The sequence below is a fragment of the Cherax quadricarinatus genome, chromosome 4 (genome assembly GCF_038502225.1).
Source record: "Cherax quadricarinatus isolate ZL_2023a chromosome 4, ASM3850222v1, whole genome shotgun sequence".
Lineage (NCBI taxonomy): Eukaryota > Metazoa > Arthropoda > Malacostraca > Decapoda > Parastacidae > Cherax > Cherax quadricarinatus.
This window is the reverse complement of record NC_091295.1, coordinates 19,123,742-19,137,855: the sequence shown is the minus strand read 5'-3', so window position 1 is coordinate 19,137,855 and position 14,114 is coordinate 19,123,742. Positions and strand designations below refer to the sequence as shown.

Genomic DNA, 14,114 nt, shown 5'->3' with positions numbered 1-14,114 from the left:
TTTGTCTGGATTTTTGGGTTATCCTAGGTAATTTATACTACGTATACTTGTACTTATGTGTACCTGTGAGACAGAGATAGACAAAGACAGATTGAGAGAGATAGACAGAGACAGATAGACAAAGCCAGAGACAGAGATAGACAGAGACAGACAGAGATAGACAAAGACAGACAGTGACAGAGACAGACAGAGACAGATAGAGATAGACAGAGACAAAGACAGTGACAGACAGAGATAGACAAAGATAGACAGAGATCGACAGACCCTAAACTTGGGGTTAACATCACTTTCCTCTTAAAAGAGAAGTGTTAATATGACATTACATCTGTGAATCCTTGGTGTTTGCCTCACTGTTTGCTCTAGCTGGTGCTCAATTTAACTGGTGCTCCCACAAGATACTAAGTGGTCCCAGATTTTTTTAATACTGCACACACCGAGTGTTATGACCAATTTTTATGTTGACCAGGCATCTCAGGCCAATCGTGCCAAATTTTGGAGGCAGGAAAAATAAAACGTATATGTACGTTTGGGGCGCTAGGCGAGTGAACGTATATATACGTTTGGACCGTTTAAGGGTTAATGTTGACTGAGGCACTTCATTCCATGCACTTCTAGCATAGCTGATAGCATTTGCAATGTTAAATTTATTCCAGAAGGTTGGTACTGCCAAGTTGGAGGCAGAGTCCAATGATGCAACTAGTTTTTTCATAACTTTTTTTGTATAGTTACACTTGGACTTAATAACTCCCTGATCCAGTGGTTGTATTAAAGATGTTGTATTTGGAGGTAAAAATACAACTTTTACATGTGGGGTCACATCCAGCAAAGCTTGTGGATGAGTATGGGAACTATCAAGAATGAAGAGAACCTTGAATGCAAGGTTCTTGCTGTGCAGGTAAAACTTGACTTCAGGAATAAAGTGATGCTTAAACCAGTCAATAAATATTTCCTCTGTCATCCATGCTGACTGGTTTGACCTCCAAATTACTGGTAAGGTGTTTTTATCTACACTTTTCAAAGCATGAGGATTCTTAGAGCTGTAAATAACCATGGGCTTACACTTGAAATCACATGATGCATTACCGCAAAGGAGCAAGGTGAAGCGGTCCTTTGCTACCTTGAATCCCGGTGCACTCTTCTCTTGCTGAGTGATATAAGTTTGTGTTGGCATTTTTTTCCAAAAAACACTTGTTTTGTCAGCATTAAACATTTAATGTGGCTCATAGCCACCCTCAGAAATAATTTCCTGCAATTCAGCAGGAACGTTACTTGCTGCTGTATAATCAGCTGAAGCACTTTCACCAGAAAACTTAATATTATGTAATTTATTATGCAACTTAAAGGTGTGGAACCAGCCTGTGCTAAACACACACACTTTTCTAGGTTTTCCTTCCTTATCACACACTGTTTTAAACAACTGTAAGGCCTTGACACTTACCTTTATTGAATATCTGGTGATGATTGATGGGAGGGGAGGAGGGGAGTGTGTGGAAGTTATTATTTAGAAGGGGAATCCCCTTCCATTAGGACTTGAGGTAGCAAGTCCTTTTTCGGGGTTACTTCCCTTCTTTTAATGCCACTAGGACCAGCTTGAGAGTCGCTGGACCTCTGTCGCACAACAAATCTATCCATAGAGCTCTGTACCTCCCATTCCTTTAAGACTTTCCTAATATGGGCCATAACATTGTCATTGTACAGGTTGCCAACACGACTTGCAGTAGCTGTGTCATGGTGATTTTCATCCATAAAGGTTTGCAGATCAACCCACTTTGCACACATTTCCTTAATCTCTTTTTTCAATTCCATACTAATTCTTGCCAATTTTACCACAGGGATGGCACTAGAAGCTTTCTTGGGGTCCATGGCAACTTATTTTGCAGTTACAAGCACTAAAAACACTGGGATAATGTGAAATGTACCGAATGTATGTGTAGATGCGACCGCACTGGTTGGCATGTAAACACTGGCGCTGAGGCCACAGGTGGGACGCATCCTGGACAAATCATGTAAGGCGAGTTTTTTATCGTGAGGCGAAGCAAAATTTTTGCGTTAAAATGCTTCATATGGCAGATTTAACGTAACACCATGTGTTCGTAAGGCGGGGGTCCACTGTATTAGCAAAATATTGACATACGTATCTTGTCATGCTTCCTGAGAGCCGGAATTGATTAATTGCATTTCAGTTAATTTAACCCTTTGACTGTCGCAACCCCAAATCCTGAGGTGTCTCCTGGTGTCGCAAAATTTCAAAAAAAAAAAAAAAAAATTTTTTCTTATGAAATGTTAGAGAATCTTTTCCCGATTGTAAAGACACCAAAAAAACGAAATTTGATGGAAAACTGACGGAATTACGCTCTCGCGAAGTTAGCGACTTCGGCGATATTTAAAAATCGGCAATTTCGCCCACTTTGAGCCCTAGTTTTGGCTAATTCCGTTATCCCAGTCAACCAAACTCATAACTATTTCTTCAGAACTCTATTTTTTCTATCGATTGAGTACAAGAAACTGCCCATTTACCGATTTCAACTACCCAATAACATGGTCAGAAATTTGCAATTTGGCCAATTTCACGAAAATTAAAAAATACGACAATTTAAAAATAAGGTCCAGAATGAACAATGCAGACATTCCTGGCTCTAAAATAACATTTTCTTTGTTCATCAGTCATGTCTCCAGGTCCCTGTGATATTACTCTTGCTTTTTATTTTGAAATTTTATTCAAACAAAAAATAGAAGATTTACTGTTATGCAGACTACTGCAATACTGTAATAATTGTAAAAATTACATCAACCCATTCATGACTGCGTATTAGAATGGCTATTTGGACATTTATTGGACAATGACATCATTTGTTTACTTTTGAACATCGGCAAAAATCAAACATTTCCTGTACTTTGTGCTCCATTTCCAGGTTCTTTTTATAGTAAAATTAATCAAAATCACCTCCATTTCTATAATATAGTTTCCATTCTATCAAATGAGACCAAGAAAATGAGAATACAACCACAAATACTATACGAAAATAGACCACAAAGTCGGCATTATAATTAAAAAAAACGGTCGGAGTTTTTTTTTTCTCATTATGCACTGCGTGCTCCAGGATTTTTTTCATGTGGTGCACACTGACCACACAGACCCATTCTCTCACATGTGGGCCTACTAGCTTTCTCCTGCCTGATTTGAAGCCGCTAGAATTTATGAGTATATATACGTCAAACACGGTACCTCGCAAACGTATATATACGGCCGCGACAGTCAAAGGGTTAAATGAGAAAACTGACTCTGCAAATGAGCAAATCCAGATGTGAGCAAAGTCACTGTATATGGAATAGGTAGTAAGTTACTAAATGCTGTAAAGAGTTTTTATGAGGATAGTGAGGCTCAGGTTAGGGTGTGTAGGAGAGAGGGAGATTATTTCCCGGTAAAAGTAGGTCTTAGGCAGGGATGTATAATGTCACCATGGTTGTTTAATATATTTATGGATGGGGTTGTAAAAGAAGTAAATGCTAGGAAGTTGGAGAGAAGGGTAGGATTAAATTATGGAGAATCAAATACAAAATGGGAGTTAAGAAGAACATAAGAACATAAGAACGAAGGAACACTGCAGAAGGCCTACTGGCCCATGCGAGGCAGGTCCAAGTCTCCTACCGGCTTAAGCCAAAGCACCCAACCTAGTCAGGTCAGGTCACATTGACTTAAGGGAGGAACACGGCAACCGACCTGTTAGCACAAGCTATCAGGTCTAACTCACACCCACCCACATCTACTCATGTATTTATCCAACCTATTTTTAAAGCTACACAACGTTCTGGCCTCTATAACGGTACTTGGGAGTTTGTTCCACTCATCCACAACTCTATTACCAAACCAGTACTTTCCTATATCCTTCCTGAATCTGAATTTTTCCAACTTAAAACCATTGCTGCGAGTCCTGTCTAGGCTAGATATTTTCAGCACACTATTTACATCCCCTTTATTTATTCCTGTCTTCCATTTATACACCTCAATCATATCCCCCCTAATTCTACGTCTTTCTAGAGAGTGCAGTTTCAGGGCCCTTAGTCTATCCTCATAGGGAAGGTTTCTGATACATGGGATCATCTTTGTCATCCTCCTTTGTACATTTTCCAGAGAATTTATATCCATTCTGTAATACGGTGACCAAAACTGTGCAGCATAATCTAAATGAGGCCTAACCAAGGATGTATAGAGTTGAAGAACAACCTGAGGACTCCTATTATTTATGCTTCTTGATATGAAGCCAAGGATTCTATTAGCTTTATTGCGAACACTTATGCACTGTTGTCTTGGTTTCAGATTACTGCTAACCAGAACTCCTAAATCTTTTTCGCAATCCGTAATATTAAGATCTACATTATTTAGTTTATATGTGGCATGGTTATTGTCCTGTCCAACATTTAGAACTTTGCATTTGTCTATATTAAACTGCATCTGCCACTTCTCCGACCACTGCATCAGTCTATTCAAATCTTCCTGGAGTGCTCGAATGTCCTCGTCAGAATGAATTCGACGGCCTATTTTGGTGTCATCGGCAAACTTGCCGATGTCGCTCTTTATGCCCTCATCTATGTCGTTTATGTAGATTGTGAACAGCAGGGGGCCCAACACTGACCCCTGTGGAACACCGCTCGTGACGCTTCCCCACTCTGATTTCTCCCCATTTATGCAAACTCTCTGCTGCCTATTTGTCAACCATGCCTCTATCCAGGAAAAAATTTCTCCTCCTATTCCGTGTGCTTTAATTTTCCTCAATAGTCTCTGATGTGGGACCCTGTCAAAAGCCTTACTGAAGTCCATATACACAATATCATATTCATTACCATGATCTACCTCCTCAAATACCTTAGTGAAAAAAGTTAATAAATTCGTAAGGCAGGAACGCCCCTTTGTAAAACCATGCTGAGATTCTTTGATTAATTTATGCTTTTCAAGATGGCTACGAACTGCCTCGGCAATTATTGATTCCATAAATTTTCCCACTATGGAGGTTAGGCTTATTGGTCTATAGTTCGAAGCTAAGGACCTGTCACCTGTTTTGAAAATAGGTATCACATTTGCCATTTTCCACTTATCTGGCACCATGCCAGTTTGTAGTGATATGTTGAAAAGATTAGCCAAAGGTGTGCTAAGCTCCTCTTTACATTCCTTTAGAACCCTTGCATACAGTTCATCAGGGCCTGGGGATTTGTTAGGTTTTAATTTATCTATTTGCCTAAGGACCATGTCACTTGTGACCCTAATAGTGCACAGTTTATTATCGTCCTGTTCTACATAATTTATCATTACTGGAATATCGCTGGTATCCTCCTGTGTAAAAACTGAGAGGAAGTATGTGTTAAAAATTCTACACATTTCCTTATCACTGTCAGTGAGCTGACCCGAGGAACTTTTGAGTGGGCCTATCTTGTCCCTGATCTTACTTCTGTATACCTGAAAGAATCCTTTTGGGTTAGTCTTCGATTCTTTTGCAACTTTAACCTCATAATCTCTTTTTGCTTTTCTAATTCCCTTTTTTATTTCTCTCTTTAACTGAATATATCGATTTCTTAATTGCGCCTCTCCTCTTTTGATTTGCCTATATATGCCTCTCTTTTGACCAATCAGATATTTTAATCTATTGTTCATCCATTTAGGATCATTTTTGTTTGATCTGATTTCCCTATTTGGAACATAATTTGACTGAGCAGCTAGAACTATGCCCTGGAAAGCATCATATCGGCAACCATCACCACCTACCTGACCCTTAGTCAGGTCATTCCAGTTCAGCCCACCTAAGTAATTTTTCAGTCCTATGAAATCAGCCAAGCGAAAGTCAGGGACGGAGACTTGATTGCCATTATTAGGGGAATTCCATGATATATTAAAACTGAGTGATTTGTGATCACTCTCCCCAAGCTCATCATTAACCTCAAGATTATTAATTAGTGTTTCCCTACTGGCAAGAACCAAGTCAAGGAGGTTATTTCCCCTAGTTGGCTCTGTCACAAACTGTTTTAAAAAACAATCCTGGATCGTATCAAGAAAGTCACCCGACTCTAAATTTCCTGTCAAATTGCTCCAGTCAATCTGTCTATAGTTGAAATCTCCCATTAGCACAACATTTTCGTATGTAGATGCCTTACGAATTTCGTCCCATAGAAGTTTACTGCACTCCCTATCAAGATTTGGGGCCCTGTAAATCACACCCAAAATTAGTTTTTCTCGGCCCTCGAGAAGCTGTAACCAAACAGATTCAGTGGCTGACGCTTCTAATTTAATATCTTGTCTAACACAACAATTTAAATTGTCTCTGGCATACATCGCTACTCCACCACCTTTCCTGTTAACCCTGTCAGTGTGGAATAATTTATAGCCTTGTATGTGACATTCAGAGGGCATCTCTCTATCTTTCAGATTGAGCCAGGTCTCTGTTATAGCAATAATATCTATGTTTCCTGCACTTGCAATTAATCTTAGCTCATCTATCTTATTTCTAACACTCCTGCTATTAGTATAGTAAACCTTAAGGGAGCTAGTCCCTTGCTGCCCTCTGCTGTCCCCCTTTGTTTGCTGGCCTGTTCTATTGTCTTTATTTATAACTTCATGCTGAATGCCTTTTATACATTTACTGTTTCCAACCCTAGTGTTGCAACCTGCTTGTTTCCCACACACACCCATACCTCTATCTTCCATCAGTTTAAAATCATAGGCATTTCACCAATGGCCTTCTCAATCGAGTCTGCAAGTGCTACCACCCCTGCCCCAGAGAGATGTACCCCATCCCTTGCATACATATCATGTTTGCCATAAAAGTTGTTCCAGTTGTCAATGAATGGGATTGCAAGTTCCTTGCAGTATCTGTCTAGCCAGCAATTTACACCAATTGCCCTAGACAACCATTCATTTCCTACTCCCCTTCTAGGCAAGATGCTACATATGATTGGGATCCCTCCCTTAGACTTAATGAAATCTATAGCTGACCTGTACTTATCTAGCAGCTCTTCTCTCCTACCCTTCCCAATATCATTTCCACCAGCACTGAGACAGATAATGGGCTTGTTCCCATTACCTGACATGATATTATCCAGCCTGTTGACAATGTCCCCAACACCAGCTCCAGGGAAGCACACTCTATCTCTCATCTTCTTATTCCTATTACAAAAAGCACGGTCAATATATCTTACCTGAGAGTCACCAACCACAAGAATGCGCTTACCTTCATTAGCAGGGGCAGTAGTACCCTTACCTTCACTGGCCACTGAAGTACATTCATCCTGGAGAACAGAGAAGCGATTTCCTACCTTCAGATCTTCACTCTTAACTTTCCTTACTCTGATGCGCCTCCCATTACTGTGAACAACTCGCCACTTGTAGCAGGTGCTGGGCTGCACCTCACTGCTGGTAGCCGTTGCTACCTCCCCAACTACAGCCTCCTCACAGCGAGAGACAGACTGCACCTCACTGCTAGAAGTCTCATTCCCCACAACTCCAGCCACCTCACACTCTCTCCCAGACCCATTGAGGTGGACCTTCAGCCTCCTAATCTCCTCCTGGAGAAGCAAGACCTCCTCCTTCAACTCTCCAACCTCAGTTTTTAAAACACTGCAGAAGCAAGCCATGCTTTGTAACCGTCCACGCTAATCCCCAAAGCTTATGGGAGATGCTAAAGAAAAGTTGCAAAGGTTAGTGGACAAATTTGGGAGGGTGTGTAAAGGTAATAAGTTGAAAGTAAATATAGATAAGAGTAAAGTGATGAGGGTATCAAATGATTTAGATAAAGAAAAATTGGATATCACATAGGAGAGAGGGAGTATGGAAGAAGTGGATGGTTTAAGATATTTGAGAGTTGACATGTCAGCGGATGGGTTTATGAAGGACGAGGTTAACCATAGAATTGATGAAGGAAAAAATGTGAGTGGTGTGTTGAGGTATATGTGGAGACAAAAAAAAAAAAAAAAAAAAAAAAAAAAAAAAAAAAAAAAAAAAAAAAAAAAAAAAAATCTATGTAGGCAAAGAAGGGAATGTATGAAAGTCTAATGGTACCAACACTCTTATATGGTGTTAAATTTGGGTTGTAAATGCTGCAGCGAGGAGGCAGTTGCAGGCAGAGGAGATGTCCTGTCTAAAGACAATGTGTGGTGTAAATATTATGCAGAAAATTCGGAGTGTGGAGAAGGTGTGGAGTTAAAAAAAGGTATTAGTCAGAGGGCTGAAGAGGGGTTGTTGAGGTGGTTTGGCCATTTAGAAAGATTGGATCAAAGTAGAATGACATGGAGAGCGTATAAATCTGTAGGGGAAGGAAAGTGGGGTAGGGGTCGCCCTCGAAAACGTTGGAGGGAGGGGGTAAAGGTTTTGTGGTCAAGGGGCTTGGACTTCCAGGAAGCATGCACGAGCGTGTTAGATAGGAGTGAATGGAGATGAAAGGTTTTTGGGACCTGACGAGCTGTTGGAGTGCAAGCAAGGTAATATTTAGTGAAGGGATTCATGGAAACCGGTTATTTTTATATAACTGGACTTGAGTACTGGAAATGGGAAGTACAATGCCTGCACTTTAAAGGAGGGGTTTGGGATATTGGCAGTTTGGAGGGTTATGTTATATATCTATATATATGCTTCTAAACTGTTGTATCTGGGCGCCTCTGCAAAAACAGTGATTATGTATGAGGTGAAAGTGTTGAGTGACGATGAAAATATTTTCTTTTTAGGGATTTTCTTTCTTTTTGGGTCACCCTGCCTCGGTGGGAGACGGCCGACTTGTTGAAAAAAAAAATTGAATAAAAATAGTCAATATACAGCTATTAAGATACAACTGAGAAATAAAATAATAATAATTTTTTTTTTATTATCACACTGGCCGATTCCCACCAAGGCAGGGTGGCCCGAAAAAGAAAAACTTTCACATCATTCACTCCATCACTGTCTTGCCAGAAGGGTGCTTTACACTACAGTTTTTAAACTGCAACATTAACACCCGTCCTTCAGAGTGCAGGCACTGTACTTCCCATCTCCAGGATTCAAGTCCGGCCTGCCGGTTTCCCTGAACCCCTTCATAAATGTTACTTTGCTCACACTCCAACAGCACGTCAAGTATTAAAAACCATTTGACTCCATTCACTCCTATCAAACAAGCTCACGCATGCCTGCTGGAAATCCAAGCCCCTCGCACACAAAACCTCCTTTACCCCCTCTCTCCAACCTTTCCTAGGCAGACCCCTACCCCGCCTTCCTTCCACTACAGACTGATACACTCTTGAAGTCATTCTGTTTCGCTCCATTCTCTCTACATGTCCGAACCACCTCAACAACCCTTCCTCAGCCCTCTGGACAACAGTTTTGGTAATCCCGCACCTCCTCCTAACTTCCAAACTATGAATTCTCTGCATTATATTCACACCACACATTGCCCTCAGACATGACATCTCCACTGCCTCCAGCCTTCTCCTCGCTGCAACATTCATCACCCATGCTTCACACCCATATAAGAGCGTTGGTAAAACTATACTCTCATACATTCCCCTCTTTGCCTCCAAGGACAAAGTTCTTTGTTTCCACAGACTCCTAAGTGCACCACTCACTCTTTTCCCCTCATCAATTCTATGATTCACCTCATCTTTCATAGACCCATCCGCTGACACGTCCACTCCCAAATATCTGAATACATTCACCTCCTCCATACTCTCTCCCTCCAATCTGATATTCAATCTTTCATCACCTAATCTTTTTGTTATCCTCATAATCTTACTCTTTCCTGTATTCACCTTTAATTTTCTTCTTTTGCACACCCTACCAAATTCATCCACCAATCTCTGCAACTTCTCTTCAGAATCTCCCAAGAGCACAGTGTCATCAGCAAAGAGCAGCTGTGACAACTCCCACTTTGTGTGTGATTCTTTAACTTTTAATTCCACGCCTCTTGCCAAGACCCTCGCATTTACTTCTCTTACAACCCCATCTATAAATATATTAAACAACCACGGTGACATCACACATCCTTGTCTAAGGCCTACTTTTACTGGGAAAAAATTTCCCTCTTTCCTACATACTCTAACTTGAGCCTCACTATCCTCGTAAAAACTCTTCACTGCTTTCAGTAACCTACCTCCTACACCATACACTTGCAACATCTGCCACATTGCCCCCCTATCCACCCTGTCATACGCCTTTTCCAAATCCATAAATGCCACAAAGACCTCTTTAGCCTTATCTAAATACTGTTCACTTATATGTTTCACTGTAAACACCTGGTCCACACACCCCCTACCTTTCCTAAAGCCTCCTTGTTCATCTGCTATCCTATTCTCCGTCTTACTCTTAATTCTTTCAATAATAACTCTACCATACACTTTACCAGGTATACTCAGCAGATTTATCCCCCTATAATTTTTGCACTCTCTTTTATCCCCTTTGCCTTTATACAAAGGAACTATGCATGCTCTCTGCCAATCCCTAGGTACCTTACCCTCTCCCATACATTTATTAAATAATTGCACCAACCACTCCAAAACTATATCCCCACCTGCTTTTAACATTTCTATCTTTATCCCATCAATCCTGGCTGCCTTACCCCCTTTCATTTTACCTACTGCCTCAAACTTCCCCCACACTCACAACTGGCTCTTCCTCACTCCTACAAGATGTTATTCCTCCTTGTCCTATACACAAAATCACAGCTTCCCTATCTTCATCAACATTTAACAATTCCTCAAAATATTCCCTCCATCTTCCCAATACCTCTAACTCTCCATTTAATAACTCTCCTCTCCTATTTTTAACTGACAAATCCATTTGTTCTCTAGGCTTTCTTAACTTGTTAATCTCACTCCAAAACTTTTTCTTATTTTCAACAAAATTTGTTGATAACATCTCACCCACTCTCTCATTTGCTCTCTTTTTACACTGCTTCACCACTTTCTTAACCTCTCTCTTTTTCTCCATATACTCTTCCCTCCTTGCATCACTTCTACTTTGTAAAAACTTCTCATATGCTAACTTTTTCTCCCTTACTACTCTCTTTACATCATCATTCCACCAATCGCTCCTCTTCCCTCCCGCACCCACTTTCCTGTAACCACAAACTTCTGCTGAACACTCTAACACTACATTTTTAAACCTACCCCATACCCAGGTACCTCTTTGACCCCATTGCCTATGCTCTCATTAGCCCATCTATCCTCCAATAGCTGTTTATATCTTACCCTAACTGCCTCCTCTTTTAGTTTATAAACCTTCACCTCTCTCTTCCCTGATGCTTCTATTCTCCTTGTATCCCATCTACCTTTTACTCTCAGTGTAGCTACAACTAGAAAGTGATCTGATATATCTGTGGCCCCTCTATAAACATAATAATAATAATAATAATACGTACTTATTATTATAATAAAAAAGAAGCGCTAAACCTACACCATAGCTCGATTGCTAGTGCACTCAGCTCACACACTGAGGTCTGGAGTTCGAATCTCTGGCACGGCTGGATAATATCAGGACGTGTTTCCATAAGCCACCTGCTGTCCCTGTTCACCCATCAGTATAAAATAGGTACTTGGGTGTTAGTGGACTGGTGAGAGTCGCATCCTGGGACAAAACTGACCTAATTTGCGCGAAATGCTCTGCATAAAAAGTGGCTTTCTATACAGTAGTATGTTATTGATGTTAGCTAGGACTGTATACCTTGTACATGTACTTGTAGAAAAAGATATTATTATTATTTTAAGGCTCATACAGCAATAATAAAAAGAATAAGCTTTCGGTGTTTCAGCACTTACTCACAATGGTCAGGAGTCACATATATCTTAAATTATACATAAATGAAAGATATGGATGTGTATAACGAGATATTATTCCCTCACTTGAACAAACAATAAAGTTTAAACAGTGAAGAAACAGCTACTACAGACTGCCATGTTTACATTGTCTTCTCTAACCTGCACGCTACTCTCACTCTATCAATAAAACAATTAAAATTCACATAAATGTTAAAAATGTATTATACATTATACATTAAATTATATTTTTCATTATATTTATTATAAATATTAAGATAATTTCTCGATATTATAATATAAATATGATATGGGAAGAAAGGTTCAGGAGCACTAGCGGCGGCCATTTACATGAGACGGCGTTTCATCAAGTCTTCTTACCTTTATTTTACGCTATACTATTATAAGATGGAGCTGGGTTTCAGCAATATATTGAATGAGGTAAGTTGAAGAATTTTGTGGTTGTTGAGCTGGTGCTCGAATGTTGAGAGTAATGTTGTGTGAGATACAAGAAGTTTGCTCGTGGTCGTTTTCATCTTTATTTATCGTGTAATGATCATTGATATTGAGGTCGTGATGATGTGTGGTGCTGGCAGCATCACTCCTCTGGTCGTTGATGTTGTGTGCTGCTGGCAGCATCACTCCTCTGTGGTCGTTGATGTGGTGCTGCTAGCATCACTCCTGGTCGTTGAAGTGTGGTGCTGGCAGCATCACTCCTGTGGTCGTTGATGTGCTGCTAGCATCACTGCTCTGGTCGTTGATGTGTGCTGCTGGAAGCATCACTCCTGTGGTCGTTGATGTGTGATGTTGCTAGCATCACTGCTCTGGTCGTTGTGTGGTGCTGGCAGCATCACTGGTCGTTGATGTGGTGCTGCTAGCATCACTTCTGGTCGTTGATGTGCTGGCAGCATCACTGCTCTGTGGTCGTTGATGTGTGGTGCTGGAGTATCACTGCTCTGGTCGTTGATGTGTGCTGCTGGCAGCATCACTCCTCTGGTCAATGTGTGGTGCTGGAGTATCACTGCTCTGGTCGTTGATGTGTGGTGCTGGCAGCATCACTCTGTGGTCGATGATGTGCTGGCAGCATCACTCCTCTGTGGTCGTTGATGTTTGGTGCTGGCAGCATCACTCCTCTGGTCGTTGATGTATGGTGCTGGCAGCATCACTCCTGTGGTCGTTGATGTGTGGTGCTGGGAGCATCACTGCTCTGTGGTCGTTGATGTGTGGTGCTAGCAGCATCACTCCTCTGTGGTCGTTGATGTGCGATGCTGGCAGCATCACTCCTCTGGTCGTTGATGTGTGGTGCTGGCAGCATCACTCCTCTGTGGTCGTTGATGTGTGGTGCTGCCAGCATCACTGTGGTCGTTGATGTTGTGTAGTGCTGGCAGCATCACTCCTCTGTGGTCGTTGATGTTGTGTGGTGCTGGCAGCATCACTCCTCTGTGGTCGTTGATGTGTGGTGCTGGCAGCATCACTGCTCTGTGGTCGTTGATGTGTGGTGCTGGCAGCATCACTCCTCTGTGGTCGTTGATGTGTAGTGCTGGCAGCATCACTCCTCTGGTCGTTGATGTGTGGTGCTGGCAGCATCACTCCTCTGTGGTCGTTGATGTTGTGTGGTGCTGGCAGCATCACTGCTCTGTGGTCGTTGATGTGCGGTGCTGGGAGCATCACTGCTCTGTGGTCGTTGATGTGCGGTGCTGGGAGCATCACTGCTCTGTGGTCGTTGATGTGTGGTGCTGGCAGCATCACTCCTCTGTGGTCGTTGATGTGCGGTGCTGGGAGCATCACTGCTCTGTGGTCGTTGATGTGCGGTGCTGGGAGCATCACTGCTCTGTGGTCGTTGATGTGCGGTGCTGGGAGCATCACTGCTCTGTGGTCGTTGATGTGCGGTGCTGGCAGTATCACTCCTCTGTGGTCATTGATGTTGTGTGGTGCTAGCAGCATCACTCCTCTGTGGTCGTTGATGTGTGGTGCTGCCAGCATCACTCCTGGTCGTTGATGTTCAAGTTGTGGTGCTGCCAGCATCACTCCTCTGTGGTCGTTGATGTGTGGTGCTGTAGATGAATGGTTCAGAGAACCGACATGTTGATAAATTAGACACATGTGCAACTCTTGGGTATCTTTATTGAGGAAACGTTTCGCCACACAGTGGCTTCATCAGTCCATACATAGGAGAAACTTGAAGAACAGGAGGAGAATGAGGTAATCAGTCCCTCAACCTTGAGTCGATGTGTTCAGTCCATCAATCTTGAGTAGAATACGGCAGATGAGCGGAGAAGCAGCTTATAAACCGTATGGCAGGAGAGGTGCAGCAGTCATAGGTGGTGTCACATTTGTTCAATGTGGAAGTAGGT

At 41.8% G+C, this 14,114-nt stretch overlaps 2 protein-coding genes across 8 annotated transcripts in view; one reads left to right on the top strand and one right to left on the bottom strand.

Moving 5' to 3' along the window:
• Positions 1-12,279, bottom strand: part of LOC128684165 (TBC1 domain family member 31) — a 132,138-nt gene extending 119,859 nt beyond the window's left edge. For 4 of the 7 annotated variants that reach the window (XM_053770291.2, XM_070094982.1, XM_070094991.1 and 1 more), the window contains exon 1: positions 11,848-11,933. The gene's annotated coding sequence lies outside the window, so the exon portion shown is untranslated. Of the gene's footprint in view, positions 1-11,763; positions 11,934-12,141 lie in introns of those variants that run through there. The other 3 variants (XM_070094980.1, XM_053770292.2, XM_053770290.2) reach the window with 3 other exon arrangements.
• LOC128684168 (uncharacterized) overlaps positions 12,097-14,114 on the top strand; it is a 64,078-nt gene continuing 62,060 nt past the window's right edge. Inside the window, exon 1 of the mRNA XM_070094958.1 lies at positions 12,097-12,201. Coding sequence (XP_069951059.1) covers positions 12,112-12,201 — 90 coding nt within the window. The 5' untranslated portion in view covers positions 12,097-12,111. The remainder of the gene's footprint in view (positions 12,202-14,114) is intronic.